General features: G+C 44.3%; 1 protein-coding gene across 1 annotated transcript in view; it reads left to right on the forward strand.

The window, feature by feature from the left end:
- The first annotated feature begins 546 nt into the window (after nucleotides 1-546).
- rims2b (regulating synaptic membrane exocytosis 2b) overlaps nucleotides 547-14,924 on the forward strand; it is a 214,459-nt gene continuing 200,081 nt past the window's right edge. Inside the window, exons 1-2 of the mRNA XM_056298085.1 lie at nucleotides 547-551; nucleotides 6,277-6,391. Of these exons, the coding sequence (XP_056154060.1) occupies nucleotides 547-551; nucleotides 6,277-6,391 (120 nt within the window). The remainder of the gene's footprint in view (nucleotides 552-6,276; nucleotides 6,392-14,924) is intronic.

Here is a 14,924-nt window from a genome sequence, read left to right on the forward strand (position 1 = left end):
GCATGTAATGTTAAATAAATAAATAAATAGATGATTAAATAGCCAGTCTTCTTCTGTTGGTTACTGGGAGCTGACCAGTACAACATTATATTGTTATGTCATCAAAAGGTGATTTCATTTATCTATTTATTCCTGTTCGGGTTTATAGTAATCAATCAAACATAACAAACTCCAGTACATCCAGAACTCTGCTGCCTGCCTGCTCAGCCACTCCCGCTCCTGTAACCACATCAGCCCTGTCCTCCAGAACCAGTGGCATGGCCACGGGGGATGGGGGGGGGCATTTGCCCCCCCACTTTTGTCAAAAGATGGTCCTCGAGATTCCTTCAAAACCGAGTGGGGTAAGAATTTTTCGGAGAAATGTTGGAGAAGATTACGGAAGTGAATTGCGTGATGGCCATTTATAGCGAAAGTGCTCCTTTTATTCAAAGTCTTTGTATTTTTATGTGATGTGATGTAATGTGGTGAGGTCATACATCAGTACTGGGTTGCTTCATCACACAGACATTGGAAGCAATGGAAGGTATTCAAATTTTAATCCACATAATGAGGTACGTCATTGATCTAAACTATGACAAATTGACCTCTTTGTGTGTTGGTAGAAACTGCAATATCTTAATGTGGTCTTCCCCATTCAATTCACGCAGTACCACGTGACACATTTGTGGTGTTCTTTGCATACGCCAGTAGGTAGCACCAATGTTATGAATGCCCTGTTGCTGTGTATAACATAAGAGAGAAGAGAAGAAGAGAATGATATAGAGAGACGCATTCTAAGCCAAAGTAAAGGGTGTGTCCCCAAAAAGGGCGTGTCCCCAGACCTCCTCATTTTTATACCCCCCACTTCATTTACCCTGGCCACGCCACTGTCCAGAACCTCCACTGGCTCCCTGTCCTCTAGAACTGCCACTGGCTCCCTGTCCTCCAGAACCTCCACTGGCTCCCTGTCCTCCACAACCTCCACTGGCTCCCTGTCCTCCACAACCTCCACTGGCTCCCTGTCCTCCACAACCTCCACTTGCTCCCCTGGCTCCCTGTCCTCCAGAGCCTCCACTGGCTCCTTGTCATCCAGAACCTCCACTGACTCCCTGTCCTCCAGAAGCTCCACTGGCTCCCTGTCCCACAACAGATCCCATTCAAAGTCCTTCTCCTCACTCATGAATCCCTCCATAACCAGAACCCGTCCTACCTCACCGGCCTGCTCCATCTTGACATCACTGATCACAACTCACAACTTCAGAACTGCTACATCCAGCATGGACAACATCCATGCACGTTGTCCGTCTTGGGAGAGAGATCCTCCTCTGTTGCTCTCCCTGAGGGTTCCTCCTATTTTTTCTCCCTGTTACAGGTTTTTTGGAAGTTGTTCCTTATCCGATATGAGGGTCTAAGGACAGTATGTTGTGTTGCTGTAAAGCCCCTGAGGCAAATTTGTTATTTGTGATATTGGGCTATACAAATAAAATTGACTTGACTTTAATGTGTGATTAATGTTGTTTGTTTTATGCGTTTGGTGTATTGCTTTTATGTTTATTTTATCTTATGTAAAGCATATTCGAGTATTTTAAAAGGCGCTGTACAAATCAAATGTATTATTATTGTTACTATTATCATTATATTATTATTATTATATCATTATTATTATCATCATCATTATCATTATTATTATCATCGTTATTGTTATCATTATTATTATTATATTATTATTATCATCATCATCATCATCATTATTATTATTATTAATATTATTATCATAATCATTATTATTATCATCGTTATTGTTATCATTATTATTATTAATATTATCATTGTCATTATTATTATTATACAAATGTCCTTTAACTTCGTGCCATAATACACCATAATAAGCGGGCGGGTCCATTACTTGGGCCTCGGGTTAGAATGAGGTAGAAGTCTATGTGATGGATAGTGCCTTTCTTAGGATATGAGATGTTCCGAGTAGTGGGATCTTCTCACTACTGGTACTGTTGTGTTTTTTACAAGTCCCAAGGCTCCTATAACTACTGGTACTGTTGTGGTTTTTTACAAGTCCCAGGACTCCTATCACTACTGGTACTGTTGTGGTTTTTACAAGTCCCAGGGCTCCTATCACTACTGGTACTGTTGTGTTTTTTACAAGTCCCAGGGCTCCTATCACTACTGGTCTTGTTGTGTTTTTTTACAAGTTCCAGAGCTCCAATCACTACTGGTACTCTTGTGGTTTTTACAAGTCCCAAGGCTCCTATAACTACTGGTACTGTTGTGGTTTTTACAAGTCCCAGGGCTCCTATCACTACTGGTACTGTTGTGTTTTTTACAAGTCCCAAGGCTCCTATAACTACTGGTACTGTTGTGGTTTTTACAAGTCCCAGGGCTCCTATCACTACTGGTACTGTTGTGTTTTTTACAAGTCCCAAGGCTCCTATAACTACTGGTACTGTTGTGGTTTTTACAAGTCCCAGGGCTCCTATAACTACTGGTACTGTTGTGGTTTTTTACAAGTCCCAGGGCTCCTGTCACTACTGGTCTTGTTTTGGTTTTTACAAGTCCCAGGGCTCCTATCACTACTGGTACTATTGTGTTTTTTACAAGTCCCAGGGCTCCTATCACTACTGGTATTGTTGTGGTTTTTACAAGTCCCAGGGCTCCTATCACTACTGGTCTTGTTGTGTTTTTTTACAAGTTCCAGAGCTCCAATCACTACTGGTACTCTTGTGGTTTTTACAAGTCCCAGGGCTCCTATCACTACTGGTACTCTTGTGGTTTTTACAAGTCCCAGGGCTCCTATCACTACTGGTACTGTTGTGGTTTTTACAAGTCCCAGGGCTCCTATCACTACTGGTACTGTTGTGGTATTTACAAATCCAAGGGCTCCTATCAATACTGGTACTGTTGTGGTTTTTACAAGCCCCACGGCTCCTATCACTACTGGTACTGTTGTGGTTTTTACAAGCCCCACGGCTCCTATCACTACTGGTATTGTTGTGGTTTTTACAAGTCCCAGGGCTCCTATCACTACCGGTACTATTGTGGTTCTTACAAGTCCCAGGGCTCCTATCACTACTGGTACTCTTGTGGTTTTTACAAGTCCCAAGGCTCCTATCACTACTGGTACTGTTGTGGTTTTTACAAGTCCCAGGGCTCCTATCACTACTGGTCTTGTTGTGTGTTTTTACAAGTTCCAGAGCTCCAATCACTACTGGTACTCTTGTGGTTTTTACAAGTCCCAGGGCTCATATCACTACTGGTACTCTTGTGGTTTTTACAAGTCCCAGGGCTCCTATCACTACTGGTACTGTTGTGTTTTTTACAAGTCCCAAGGCTCCTATAACTACTGGTACTGTTGTGGTTCTCACAAGTCCCAGGGCTCCTATCACTACTGGTGCTATTGTGGTTCTTACAAGTCCAAGGGCTCCTATCACTACTGGTACTGTTGTGGTTTTTACAAGTCCCAGGGCTCCTATCACTACTGGTACTATTGTGGTTCTTACAAGTCCCAGGGCTCCTATCACTACTGGTACTATTGTGGTTCTTACAAGTCCCAGGGCTCCTATCACTACTGGTACTGTTGTGGTTTTTACAAATCCCAGGGCTCCTATCACTACTGGTCTTGTTGTGTTTTTTTTACAAGTCCCAGAGCTCCAATCACTACTGGTACTCTTGTGGTTTTTACAAGTCCAAGGGCTCCTATCACTACCAGTACTGTTGTGGTTCTTACAAGTCCCACGGCTCCTATCACTACTGGTACTGTTGTGGTTTTTCATTCCCCACATTCGTTCAATCTGGATTTCAAGGTCTTTATATTTGGACAGTTTTTCAGTTACTTTTACTGAGGTGCTCCTTTCAGTCGGGATGGACATGTCGATGAGTAGGCAGCTTTTTTCTTTTTTGTCCTTGATGATGATGATGACTGGTCTGTTGGCCTTTATCTCACAACCTGTCTGTATTGGCATGTCCCATAAGATTGTGATGTCGTCTTTTTCTGTTTGGGGCTCGTGCTCGTACCGTTTTTCTTTTGTGTTGATATTGTAATAATATAATTATTATCAATAACAATAGTAATATTATAATTAAAAATATTATCATAATAATAATAACTTTATAACAATAATCATATTATTATTATTATTAATATTATTATCATTGTCATCATTATTATTATTATTATTATTATTATCTTATACAAATTTCATTATTATTATTACATTGTTATTATTATTATTATTATTGTCTGTGAATGTTGTCATTCATCCAGGTCATGGTTATCCAAAGGAGTTGAATCAAGTGCAACTGGACTTGGTATTTATCCGTGAAGACGTTTCGCCTCTCATCCAAGAGGCTTCCTCAGTTCGTGCCTTTCTGACTAGACCAAGCTAGTCTGACTGGCTGCTGATGAGACTCAGAATTTATCCTCTAGGAGTCGTTGTCAGAGCTATAGATGTCCATGGCTCTTTGTGATCCGATGTTTACCAACGCCCGTCTCTAACAGAGCTATTGATATGAGTGGTTCTTTTGTGTACCGATGTTATGGCCACGCCCGTCGTTATCGGAGCTGTTGATTTGCATTTGTTTAGTTTCGACTTCATTGTCCAGTGGTGATGAGAGTGGTTGGAGCCGTTAGTGAGCGACTGTTGTTCTTGGAGGCTAGGCTTCTTGAGTCTCCTGGGTAGAGATGAAAGGACGGCATTGTAAGTGGGAGATAGGTGGTGTCGCAGACCTCCTCCTCTGTTGAGGGATGGTTTTTCAGTTTCACAGTTCTTCTCACGCCACAACGGGAAGAACACAAACACCTGAGGGGAGCTTTAAAAACCTGCGGCTACCCCAGTTGGACCTTTGTGAAAACTGCAACACGTTCCAGAAAGACCAACCAGGTGAGCGACGAGGAGAAGAGGAACAGAAGGAAGAGCACAGTCATCCCGTATGTTTCTGGGGTCTCCGAGAAACTCAGGAGAATTTTCAACAAACACCGCATCCCGGTATACTTCAAACCCAGCAACACACTCCCACAAAGACTGGTTCATCCCAAAGACCGTGTACCACACACCCGGAAAAGCAGTCTGGTGTATGCTGTACAATGCAATGAGGACTGCACTGACCTATACATAGGAGAAACCAAACAACCACTACACAAACGGATGGCCCAACACAGAAGGCCAAACTCCTCAGGACAAGACTCAGCAGTCTATCTACAGCTAAAGGAGAAGACACACTCCTTCCAGGACAGCAACGTACACATTTTGGACAGAGAAGATAGATGGTTTGAAAGAGGGGTGAAGGAAGCCATCTATGTGAAACTGGAAAAACCATCCCTCAACAGAGGAGGAGGTCTGCGACACCACCTATCTCCCACTTACAATGCCGTCCTTTCATCTCTACCCAGGAGACTCAAGAAGCCTAGCCTCCAAGAACAACAGTCGCTCACTAACGGCTCCAACCACTCTCATCACCACTGAACAATGAAGTCGAGACTAACACCCCCAACCACCGTCGCTGCTAAACAAATGTAAATCAACAGCTCCGATGGCGACGGGCGCGGCCAAACATTGGTACACACAAGAGCCACTCATATCTATGGCTCTGTTAGCGACGGGCGTTGATAAACATCGGAACACAAAGAGCCATGGACATCTATAGCTCTGACAACGACTCTTAGAGGATAAATGCGGAGTCTCATCAGCAGCCAGTCAGACTAGCTTGGTCTAGTCAGAAAGGCAGAACTGAGGAAGCCTCTTGGATGAGAGACGAAACGTCTCCACGGATATATACCAAGTCCAGTTGCACCTGATTCAACTCCTCTGGATATTATTATTATTATTGTAAAGCATAAATAGTGAATAACAAAATCAAAGAATCCTCGTCTATATCATGAATACTTAGAGCATGGATGGAGTGAGCGTGCCTCCTGGTCAGGAGAAGATGTGATGTAGATGTGACGTGGGCTTCTGGAAGTCCCTGTCCTGACTGCTCAGCAGTATCATCATGTGTGACAGGGCCTTGCTCCAGCGTGCGGACCGCTTACCATAAAAACACTGAACACATCTGTCTGGACTCACATGTGATGGACTAGTAATGACACATCTACCACTTAATGAGCTGTTGGAGGGAGATGGTAGAGGCGTCCAGTTGAGATGAACAGAGGATTTTGGACTCCTCCACCTCTCCTTCACTTCAGTCAGGTTCAGAACGAGGTGAACTCACGTTCATGATTATGGACCAGTTGTTTTGGTTTGGTAAAACTTCTCCTTTTGTTGATTGGTGTGTTCATGTGATTGACAGGCGGCGTAGCCCGTCAGGATCCTACTACGATTTTGGTGGAAGCGGTATTCCTCGCTCCCCCTCCGACTACGGTGTGGATCCTCACTCACCGCATGGTTCCCATGGTTACAAGGAGGTCAGGGGAGAGAGAAGAGGGAAGTACAGGGATGGACGAGGTCGCTGGCATTCCCAGGTAGATATGAGATCTGTCTGTCTATCTACTGCTCTGTTGTCCATTAGTCTGTCCATCTACCTACATCTCTCTCTCTCTGTCTGTCTGTCTATCTACTGCTGTTTGTCCATTTGTCTGTCCAACTACCTACATCTCTCTCTCTCTCTCTCTGTCTGTCCATCTACCCAGGGATGCAAATTTGGTCTGACAGCTGTGTGTTTGTGTGGGGGGGACCAACATCAGCAATGGCCAGTCATTCCCAGAAAAAAAGGCTATATATATATATATATACACACACACACTCACTGGCCACTTTATTAGGTACACCTTGCTAGTACCGGGTTGGACCCCCTTTTGCCTTCAGAACTGCCTTAATCCTTCGTGGCATAGATTCAACAAGGTACTGGAAACATTCCTCAGAGAGTTTGGTCCATATTGACATGATAGCATCACGCAGTTGCTGCAGATTTGTCGGCTGCACATCCATGATGCAAATCTCCCGGTCCACCACATCCCAAAGGTGCTCTATTGGATTGAGATCTGGTGACTGTGGAGGCCATTTGAGTACAGTGAACTCATTGTCATGTTCAAGAAACCAGTCTGAGATGATTCGAGCTTTATGACATGGCGCGTTATCCTGCTGGAAGTAGCCATCAGAAGATGGGAACACTGTGGTCATAAAGGGATGGACATGGTCAGCAACAATACTCAGGTAGGCTGTGGCGTTGACACGATGCTCAATTGGTACTAAAGGGCCCAAAGTGTGCCAAGAAAATATCCCCCACACCATTACACCACCACCACCAGCCTGAACCGTTGATACAAGGCAGGATGGATCCATGCTTTCATGTTGTTGACGCCAAATTCTGACCCTACCATCCGAATGTCGCAGCAGAAATCGAGACTCATCAGACCAGGCAACGTTTTTCCAATCTTTTATTGTCCAATTTTGGTGAGCCTGTGCGAATTGTAGCCTCAGTTTCCTGTTCTTAGCTGACGGGAGTGGCACCCGGTGTGGTCTTCTGCTGCTGTAGCCCATCTGCCTCAAGGTTCGACGTGTTGTGCGTTCAGAGATGCTCTTCTGCATACCTCGGTTGTAATGAGTGGTTATTTGAGTTACTGTTGCCTTTCTATCAGCTCGAACCAGTCTGGCCATTCTCCTCTGACCTCTGGCATCAACGAGGCATTTTCGTCCACAGAACTGCCGCTCACTGGATATTTTCTCTTTTTGGGACCATTCTCTGTAAACCCTAGAGATGGTTGTGCATGAAAATCCCAGTAGATCAGCAGTTTCTGAAATACTCAGACCAGCCCATCTGGCACCAACAACCATGCCACGTTCAAAGTCACTTAAATCACCTTTCTTCCCCATTCTGATGCTCGGTTTGAACTGCAGCAGATCGTCTTGACCATGTCTACATGCCTAAATGCATTGAGTTGCTGCCATGTGATTGGCTGATTAGAAATTTGCGTTATCGAGCAGTTGGACAGGTGTGCCTAATAAAGTGGCCGGTGAGTGTATATGTATACACAGTGCATCCTGAAAGTATACACACCCCTTCACTTTCCCCACATTTTGTTATGTTACAGCCTTATTCCAAAATGCATTAAATTCCTTTTTTTTTCTCCTCAATCTACACACAATACCCCATAAAGACAAAGTGAAAAAGGTTTTGTAGAAATTTTTGCAAATTTATTAAAAATAAAAAGCTGAAATATTGCATGTCCATAAGTATTCACACCCTTTACTCAGTACTTGGTTGAGGCACCCTTGGCAGTGATTACAGCCTCAAGTCTTCTTGGGTATGAAGCTACAAGCTTGGCACACCTATATTTGGGATATTTCTCCCATTCTTCTCTGCAGATCCTCTCCAGCTCTGTAAGGTTAGATGGGGAGCGTCGCTGCACAGCTATTTTCAGGTCTTTCCAGAGATGTCCAATGGGGTTCAAGTCTGGGCTCTGGCTGGGCCACTCAAGGACATTCACAGACTTGTCCCGAAGCCACTCCTTCGTTGTCTTGGCTGTGTGCTTAGGGTCATCGTCGTGTTGAAAGGTAAACCTTCGCCCCAGTCTGAGGTCCTGAGCGCTCTGGAGCAGGTTTTCATCAAGGATCTCTCTGTACTTTGTTCCATTCATCTTTCCCTCGATCCTGACTAGTCTCCCAGTTCCTGCCGCTGAAGAACATCCCCACAGCATGATGCTGCCACCACCATGCTTCACTGTAGGGATGGTATCAGCAACGTGATGAGAGGTGTCTGGTTTCCTCCAGACGTGACTTTTCCCATTCAGGCCAAGGAGTTCAATCTTGGTTTCATCAGACCAGAGAATCTTGTTTCTCATGGTCTGAGAGTCCTTTAGGTGCTTTCTGGCAAACTCCAAGCGGGCTGTCATGTGCCTTTACTGAGCAGAGGCTTCCGTCTGGCCACTCTACCATAAAGGCCTGATTGGTGGAGTGCTGCAGAGATGGCTGTCCTTCTGGAAGGTTCTCCCATCTCCACAGAGGAACGCTGGAGCTCTGTCAGAGTGACCATCGGGTTCTTGGTCACCTCCCTGACCAAGGCCCTTCTCCCCTGATTGCTCAGTTTGGCTGGGCGGCCAGCTCTAGGAAGAGTCCTGGTGGATCCAAACTTCTTCCATTTACGAATGATGGAGACCACTGTGCTCTTCGAGACCTTCAAAACTGTAGACATTTTTTGGTACCCTTTCCCAGATCTGTGCCTCGATACAATCCTGTCTCGGAGGTCCACAGACAATTCCTTTGACCTCATGGCATGGTTTCTGCTCTGACATGCACTGTCAACAGCGGGACCTTATATAGACAGGTGTGTGCCTTTCCAAATCATGTCCAGTCCATTGAATTTACTACAGGTGGACTCCAATCAAGATGTGGAAACATCTCAAGGATGATCAGTGGAAACAGGATGAACCTGAGCTCAATTCTGAGTGTCATAGCAAAGGGTGTGAATACTTATGTACATGCAAGATTTCAGTTTTTTATTTTTAATAAATTTGCAAAAATTTCTACAAAACCTTTTTCACTTTTTCATTATGGGGTATTGTGTGTAGATTGATGAGAAAAAAAATGAATTTAATCCATTTTGGAATAAGTCTGTGAATGTTCTCATTCATCCAGGTCATGGTTATCCAAAGGAGTTGAATCAAGTGCAACTGGACTTGTAAAGTATACTGCTCAAAAAAATAAAGGGAACACCTAAAAACACAATATAGACCTCGATGAATGAAATATTTCAACTGAAAATCTTTATTTATTAGACAGAGGAATGTGTTTAGGGCAAAATAACCTAAGAATGATCAATGGAAATCAAAATCATTAGCCCATTACGGTCTGGATTCAGAATCATACTCAAAATCAAAGTGGAAAATGAGGACATAGGCTGATCCAACTTCTGTGGAAATTCTTCAAGACGATTCAAAATGAGGCTCAGTACTGTGTGTGGCCTCCACGTGCCTGTATGCACTCCCTACAACGTCTGGGCATGCTCCTTTTTGAGACGACGGATGGTCTCCTGAGGGATCTCCTCCCAGACCTGGATCAGGGCATCGGTCAACTCCTGGACAGTCTGTGGTGCGACATCGCGTTGGCGGATGGTACGAGACATGATGTCCCAGAGGTGCTCGATTGGATTCAGGTCTGGGGAACGTGCAGGCCAGTCCATAGCATCAATGCCCTCGACATACAGGAACTGCTGACACACTCTGGCCACATGAGGACGAGCATTGTCATGCATGAGCAGGAACCCAGGGCCCACTGCACCAGCATATGGTCTGACAATGGCTCTGAGGATCTCATCCCGGTACCTAATGGCAGTCATGGTACCTCTGGCTAGCACGTAGAGGTCTGTGCGGCCCTCCAAGGATATGCCTCCCCAGACCATCACTGACCCACCGCCAAACCGGTCATGCTGGAGGATGTTGCAGGCAGCAGAACGTTCTCCACAGCGTCTCCAGACTCTCTCACATCTGTCACATGTGTTCAGTGTGGACCTGCTCTCATCTGTGAAGAGCACAGGGCGCCAATGGCGAATCTGCCAACCAAGATGTTCTCTGGCAAAGGTCAATCGGGCTGCACGGTGTTGGGCTGTGAGCACAGGCCCCAATTGTGGACGTCGGGCCCTCATACCATCCTCATGCATTCTGTTTCTCACTGTTTGAGCAGAAACCTGCACATTAGTGGCCCGTTGAAGGTCGTTTTGTAGGGCTCCGGCAGTGCTCCTCCTGTTCCTCCTTGCACAAAGGACCAGATAGCGGTCCTGCTGCGGGGTTGTTGTCCTCCTGCGGCCCCCTCCACGTCTCCTGGTGTACTGGCCTGTCTCCTGGTTCCTCCTCCATGCTCTGGACACTGTGCCGGGAAACACATCAAATCTTCTTGCCACAGCACGCATTGATGTGCCCTCCTGGATGAGCTGCACTACCTGAGCAACTTCTGTAGGTTGCAGATACCGCCTCTTGCCACCTCTAGTGGTGAGGGCACTAGCAAAATGAAAAACTAACCAAAGATCGGCCAGAAAAGATGAGGACAGGCAAATGGTCTGTGGCCACCACCTGCAAATCCATTCCTGTTATAGGGGTTGTCTTGCAAATTGTCTAATTTCCACCAGGTGGAAATTAGACAATTTACCAACAGGTGAAATTGAGTCACAAATCAGTGTTGCTTCCTAACTGGACAGGTTTATATCTCAAAAGTGTGATTGACTTGGAGCTACATTGCATTGCTTATGTGTTCCCTTTATTTTTTTGAGCAGTGTATATCACGGATATATACCAAGTTCAGTTGCACTTGATTCAACTCCTTTGGATACATTTTGGAATAAGGCTGTAACATAACAAAATGTGTGGAAAGTGAAGGGGTGTGAATACTTTCCAGATGCACTGTATATATATATATATATATATATATATATATATACACTACCGTTCAAAAGTTTGGGATCACCCAAACAATTTTCTGTTTTCCATGAAAAGTCACACTTATTCACCACCATATGTTGTGAAATGAATAGAAAATAGAGTCAAGACATTGACAAGGTTAGAAATAATGATTTGTATTTGAAATAAGATTTTTTTACATCAAACTTTGCTTTCGTCAAAGAATCCTCCATTTGCAGCAATTACAGCATTGCAGACCTTTGGCATTCTAGCTGTTAATTTGTTGAGGTAATCTGGAGAAATTGCACCCCACGCTTCCAGAAGCAGCTCCCACAAGTTGGATTGGTTGGATGGGCACTTCTTTGAGCAGATTGAGTTTCTGGAGCATCACATTTGTGGGGTCAATTAAACGCTCAAAATGGCCAGAAAAAGAGAACTTTCATCTGAAACTCGACAGTCTATTCTTGTTCTTAGAAATGAAGGCTATTCCATGCGAGAAATTGCTAAGAAATTGAAGATTTCCTACACCGGTGTGTACTACTCCCTTCAGAGGACAGCACAAACAGGCTCTAACAGGTACTATTTAATGAAGATGCCAGTTGGGGACCTGTGAGGCGTCTGTTTCTCAAACTAGAGACTCTAATGTACTTATCTTCTTGCTCAGTTGTGCAACGCGGCCTCCCACTTCTTTTTCTACTCTGGTTAGAGCCTGTTTGTGCTGTCCTCTGAAGGGAGTAGTACACACCGGTGTAGGAAATCTTCAATTTCTTAGCAATTTCTCGCATGGAATAGCCTTCATTTCTAAGAACAAGAATAGACTGTCGAGTTTCAGATGAAAGTTCTCTTTTTCTGGCCATTTTGAGCGTTTAATTGACCCCACAAATGTGATGCTCCAGAAACTCAATCTGCTCAAAGAAGTGCCCATCCAACCAATCCAACTTGTGGGAGCTGCTTCTGGAAGCGTGGGGTGCAATTTCTCCAGATTACCTCAACAAATTAACAGCTAGAATGCCAAAGGTCTGCAATGCTGTAATTGCTGCAAATGGAGGATTCTTTGACGAAAGCAAAGTTTGATGTAAAAAAAATCTTATTTCAAATACAAATCATTATTTCTAACCTTGTCAATGTCTTGACTCTATTTTCTATTCATTTCACAACATATGACGGTGAATAAGTGTGACTTTTCATGGAAAACACAAAATTGTTTGGGTGATCCCAAACTTTTGAACGGTAGTGTATATACACACACACACACACACACACACACACACACACACACACACACACACACACACACACACACACACACACACACACACACACACACACACACACACACCAGTTCAAATGCAAAATTAGGCTACCAGAAAGCCTATAATTCAAATTCTGGTTTAGCTCTGCCTGTGTTCTACATCCCTCTGTGGCCTACAGACTTCAGTACAGGATCCAGCGCAGGATGTACAGTACCAGTCAAAGGTTTGAGTACACCTGCTTGAAACCAGGGTATTCAGGATTCGCTATGCTTGAAATTGCATAAACTGGTCTATTAACACTTAATATTTAATTATATGATACATAAACTTATACATGTGGATATAATCATCAAGTGAATTGCATTCAAAATTTTAATTTAAATAAAAATATAACTATTTCCCGAATGCTAGTTAACTCAGAGAAGATCTGACAAAGACAATTTTACAAGTGTTGTAGTCCCATGGTATACACATTTCAGACATTAAACTGGCCTGGGGTTCAGATCTGAAATCCCCTTGCTATAGGTGGCCATTTCATAAAATTTTATTTTCATTTAAAATAAAAAAATATTGAGTGCAATTAACTTATGATCATATGCACAGCTATTAGTACACATATCCTATAATGAAACATTAAGCATTTATAGACAAGCACACAGCGTCTGGCGCATAGGTAATCATTAAAAACCTGGTTTTGCAGGTGTACTCACACCTTTGGCTGGTCGAGCTATATAAATAAAGTTGAACTGAGCCGAAGAGAGTATACAGTTTACTTAAGTTGACTGTAAAACTACAAACAGAATAATACATCTGAATTATAAATGATCATTAATACTCCATACTAACGCTCTAGCAATGGCAGCAGGTGTACCAGTGGCCTGAAGAGACAGCTGTAGTGGACCGGTTGTCTCCGGAGACTTCTGAGAGGAGCGTACTGTGGACTGCACCGCACACCTCCTACTTTTTCCTCACCTGCTTTCTCAAGGCTGTTTTTAGGGGAGTCCAAGATGAGGCCATGTGCATTTCTGTAACAGGCCTACCTCTACGAGCATTTCCCTGCCATTAAGGACCCCTTAGCACTTGATGGGTCTCAGGCCTTTCTCCCCTTTCCCCCCCCCCCCTACACACAGTTATCACACATTTCTCCCCCCTACACACAGTTATCACACATTTCTCCCCCCTACACACAGTTATCACACATTTCTCCCCCCTACACACAGTTATCACACATTTCTCCCCCCCTACACACAGTTATCACACATTTCTCCCCCCTACACACAGTTATCACACATTTCTCCCCCCTACACACAGTTATCACACATTTCTCACCCCCTACACACAGTTATCACACATTTCTCACCCCCTACACACAGTTATCACACATTTCTCACCCCCTACACACAGTTATCACACATTTCTCACGCCCTACACACAGTTATCACACATTTCTCCCCCCTACACACAGTTATCACACATTTCTCCCCCCCTACACACAGTTATCACACATTTCTCACCCCCTACACACAGTTATCACACATTTCTCACCCCCTACACACAGTTATCACACATTTCTCACCCCCTACACACAGTTATCACACATTTCTCCCCCCTACACACAGTTATCACACATTTCTCACCCCCTACACACAGTTATCACACATTTCTCACCCCCTACACACAGTTATCACACATTTCTCACCCCCTACACACAGTTATCACACATTTCTCCCCCCTACACACAGTTATCACACATTTCTCCCCCCCTACACACAGTTATCACACATTTCTCCCCCCCTACACACAGTTATCACACATTTCTCCCCCCTACACACAGTTATCACACATTTCTCCCCCCCTACACACAGTTATCACACATTTCTCCCCCCCTACACACAGTTATCACACCCCCCCCCCCCCCTACAGCGTTAGCTCTGGGTGGCCCATTAAGATAAACAGAAACATAGTGTCCTCACATTAATGTAGACGCCATATGAAAGATGGTGTTCACAGTGGCGCTAACGTAGCCCGTTCGTATTAACGTTATAGCGTCTAACGTAGCCCGTTCATAGCATTTAGGACGTGCGTGCGCCCATCACAGCCCCTCGGCTAGCTAACGCTAGCTAGCGCTAGCTAGCCTGCCCACTCACTGACTAGCATTAACTGGAGTTCACAAAAATACATTTAATTCAATACATATGTTCCAATCTCAGGTCTCATTATAACGACATGTTTATCTTTTAAAAATGGAGAAGTGCACTTGGTGAGGGAATGTACAAACCCGTTAGTGATGCTGGGCACGAGACGCTGGTGAAAGTGGCGCGTGCCTGCGGTCAGTACCAAATACACGGGGGGGGGGG

This window comes from Lampris incognitus, chromosome 18 (genome assembly GCF_029633865.1).
Source record: "Lampris incognitus isolate fLamInc1 chromosome 18, fLamInc1.hap2, whole genome shotgun sequence".
In the NCBI taxonomy this organism is placed as follows: domain Eukaryota; kingdom Metazoa; phylum Chordata; class Actinopteri; order Lampriformes; family Lampridae; genus Lampris; species Lampris incognitus.